This window comes from Gavialis gangeticus, unplaced genomic scaffold, assembly GCF_001723915.1.
Source record: "Gavialis gangeticus isolate Ggan-Ray unplaced genomic scaffold, GavGan_comp1, whole genome shotgun sequence".
NCBI classification, from domain to species: domain Eukaryota; kingdom Metazoa; phylum Chordata; order Crocodylia; family Gavialidae; genus Gavialis; species Gavialis gangeticus.
Genome location: NW_017728995.1, coordinates 27,723,720 through 27,726,889, shown reverse-complemented (window position 1 = coordinate 27,726,889; position 3,170 = coordinate 27,723,720). Strand labels below are relative to the sequence as shown.

General features: G+C 42.2%; 1 protein-coding gene across 1 annotated transcript in view; it reads left to right on the top strand.

The window, feature by feature from the left end:
- The window catches only part of LOC109287755 (T-kininogen 2-like), a 47,908-nt gene that overhangs the window by 24,100 nt on the left and 20,638 nt on the right, over nucleotides 1-3,170 (top strand). The window contains exon 3 of the mRNA XM_019503043.1: nucleotides 1,525-1,609. Within this exon, the coding sequence (XP_019358588.1) occupies nucleotides 1,525-1,609 (85 nt within the window). The remainder of the gene's footprint in view (nucleotides 1-1,524; nucleotides 1,610-3,170) is intronic.

Here is a 3,170-nt window from a genome sequence, read left to right as displayed (position 1 = left end):
AGTGTGGGGAGCAGAAGCCAGGCAGACATCTGCAGAGACTACTGGAGCTGCAGCCAGGGAACAGAAGGGAGGGGCCAACCCTGTTGTGAAGCAGAAATCCCCACCCAGTGCAGAGAGCATGCCGGGATGCTGGTGGTGTCTGGTTTATCTTAAACCAGCAAGGCATCTGGGACAAACATTGCATCAACCAGTTTGACCTAAATCAGTTAAGTCTGATACTCCATTCAACCAGGTTTTTCTCAAACTGGTTCATGTACACTGAACATCTGTTCTGTTTCAAGTTTAAACCCGTTTCTGATCACTTAAACCTGTTTATGTGTAATGTCAGTCCCTGGCCTAGAAGTCAAGTCATGAGCTCTCTCTTTACATGCCACTACTAACAGAAAAAAGATTCAGCAAACTGAGTTCTGCCCTCTGTGAAATCTGTACAACCTGTGTTGCCTTCATTGAGATTGCACAGATGGAAATGCTTGGCATTAAGTGAATGTTTCTGTTTGTGGCACCTGAGAAGGAATAGAAGCTACTCATTCTCTTAGTGGAGTTGTCTTTGGAGGGCTGAAAGGAGTCAAACAGAATCTAACCATCGGCCTGGGGATGGGGAAATCAGCCCAGCTGGGCTGACTTCCCATCCCAGGCACTAGATCAGGCCGGGGAGGGGGAGTCAGCCCAGTTTGACTGACTTCCCATCCCCGGCACTAGATCAGGGAGTACTTTTTTAAAACTGAAAATTGGGGATATTTTTAAATCAGAGAAAACCAGGATCCCTCCTTATCAGAGCAAATTGACTCCTGTACCAGTAAAAACCACCCCTGGGTAGAAGAGGAGCAGAAAATTCACAAGGAGGGCCTGGTGACGCTACAAAGACTCTCAAGCTTCCCTCCAATGGAGACTTGCAGCCAGCCCGCCCCAGGGACAGGTTGTAAAAAGGGCAGCCATAGGATTCAGTACACCTCAGTACCTCTTTGATTCATATTTGGCCCCTATTCCAAGAAGCTTGGGTCTCACCTGAATCACCATGAAGTGCTGTGAGCCCAGCTGCCCCATGAGATCCAGATTCTGTGCTAGCAGGGGGCAGCTTTAGCCCCTGTTTAAGTTTGCAAATGACGCATCCTTTATTTATTGAAATGTGTTCCCTGCATGAATTCCAGGTGCATTAGCTAATTAAGAAGGAGAGTTTCAATATAATAGTAGAGATTCCAACCACATTTGTTAATCATAAAACAAAAGATACCTTTCATACTACCTGCTTAGCCCAGCTCCCACTTTCTTGTGATCAACCAACCCGCCCCTTCCACAGCAAAATCTTGGACTAATTTAGACAGTAAAATTGAAACTCCTTCATGAACAACCATGATTGCTCATGTCAGCCTGTATTCCTCTTATCCACTAAGCACTGGTTACGCTTGCCAACTGTATTCTGTTTCAACAAAATACCTCAGGAATATTTCACAGCAGAATATGTGGTGCTAACTGGATTTCTGCATTAGGTAGATTAAAACCAAATGGTGTCATCTGTGTTTGCAGGAAACAGGAGAATGTACAGCTGAAGTTTACATTGACAAGGCTCAGAAAATCAGTAATGTTTCACAGGAATGTAAAATCATCTCAGGTATGTTACAGTTCAGGGGGACTTTAGATAAGTAAAGAGTAAAACAAACCAAAAAAGAACAAGAGATGACAAGACAACCTATATTGAGATTTTTTTGGTAATTTTAAAGAAAGGAGCATTGCATCATTCTATTCAGAACCTCTTAAATCATTTATCATGGGCCACCATACATTAAAAATTAAATTCTGCTCTTCCTTCTTATGCATGTATTTGCCGTGTCAATGGTACACCAGCAGATTATTAGTAAAAAAATTGGTTTTGTGTAAAGAAACCAAAAGCATCTGACCAACGTACCTCTGAAACCCTTAGATCTCTACCAAATCAAAAAGGATTTTCACTGGACTAAAGGCACATCTATGACCTAGGGATTGGCTTCCCTGTTGTCAAATTTTAAGTTTATTTCGCAAGTACTGAAATGATAAGAATTTTTGTTGCATGACAAAATTGTAGTTTTTCATTGTCTTCCAGTTCATAAAGGGCTGTGCTCATTTTACTGAAACTTGCCACAAAAAGAGGCTTCACAGAGCGAAAAAAATGAAAAAATGTATCCTCCAGCATAAATGTCTGACAATGGTAGAATCATCAAAAGATGGTGAAATCATCTGAAAAAGGCCTTTTCAAAGGGCCTTGATTAGTCCACTTGATTGGCATTACACTGTCTGCTTATAATCTACACATCCAGATGGATATCCACAGAATGCCTCTGGAATACATGCCCTTATTGGAAAAGAGTTACCAGGCTTGAATGCATCAGAGCTGGGGTTCTTTCTTTAAGTATCCAGAGGGATGTTCACACTGCAGTCATGGCTGTGATTGCAGCTAATAAACTTTAGGGACTGCTACCAATGCAGCTGCAGCAGTGCAGAGCTCAGAGTAGACTACCCAGCCAAGTACATACGTGTTTTGCAGCTTACCCTGAGCCCCATGGGACTGTGGCTATACTGCTAGCAATACCCAAGCCAGCTAGTTTAAAGCTAGCTTCAGTGTGTACAGTGATTGCAGGATAGACAATCTCCAGGTTTTACTGCCAACTAAATCCTATTTGATTTCAGATGCATTTGCAGGGCAATGGTGACATCTAGGTGCCAGTAAAGTTAATGAGAAGTATGTGTATTCCATAATGAGAGGTAGGTGTGTTCCACAGAGGAGTCAAGTGGGGTATGCATTTGAGTCGTCACTTGGAAAAATAAAATATAAATTTTAAATCAATATCTTAGCCAGGCAGCATGAGAAGCAGAGTTCTTTTACCAACTTGAGGAAAAAATGTACAAGTTGGTTCACAGCTCATGAAAAGAATTAAAACCATAGCCTCTTTAGAACAGGATGCACTCTGTGTCTTGCTCTGTCTGGTTTCTGACTGCTCACTGCAAACAGGAGTGTGGAGGTTTTTTTGTGATGAATACAACTGCTTCGCCATGCCACTGGTGGGCAAGAATCTGAAGGGTCAGATTCTGCTCTACTACTCTTACATAAAGCATAAGTAACTATAACATGTGTGCTGGAGTTAAACCACATTGGCATTAAGAGCAGAATCTCATCCAAAGATTCCTGTGGAAAGAGG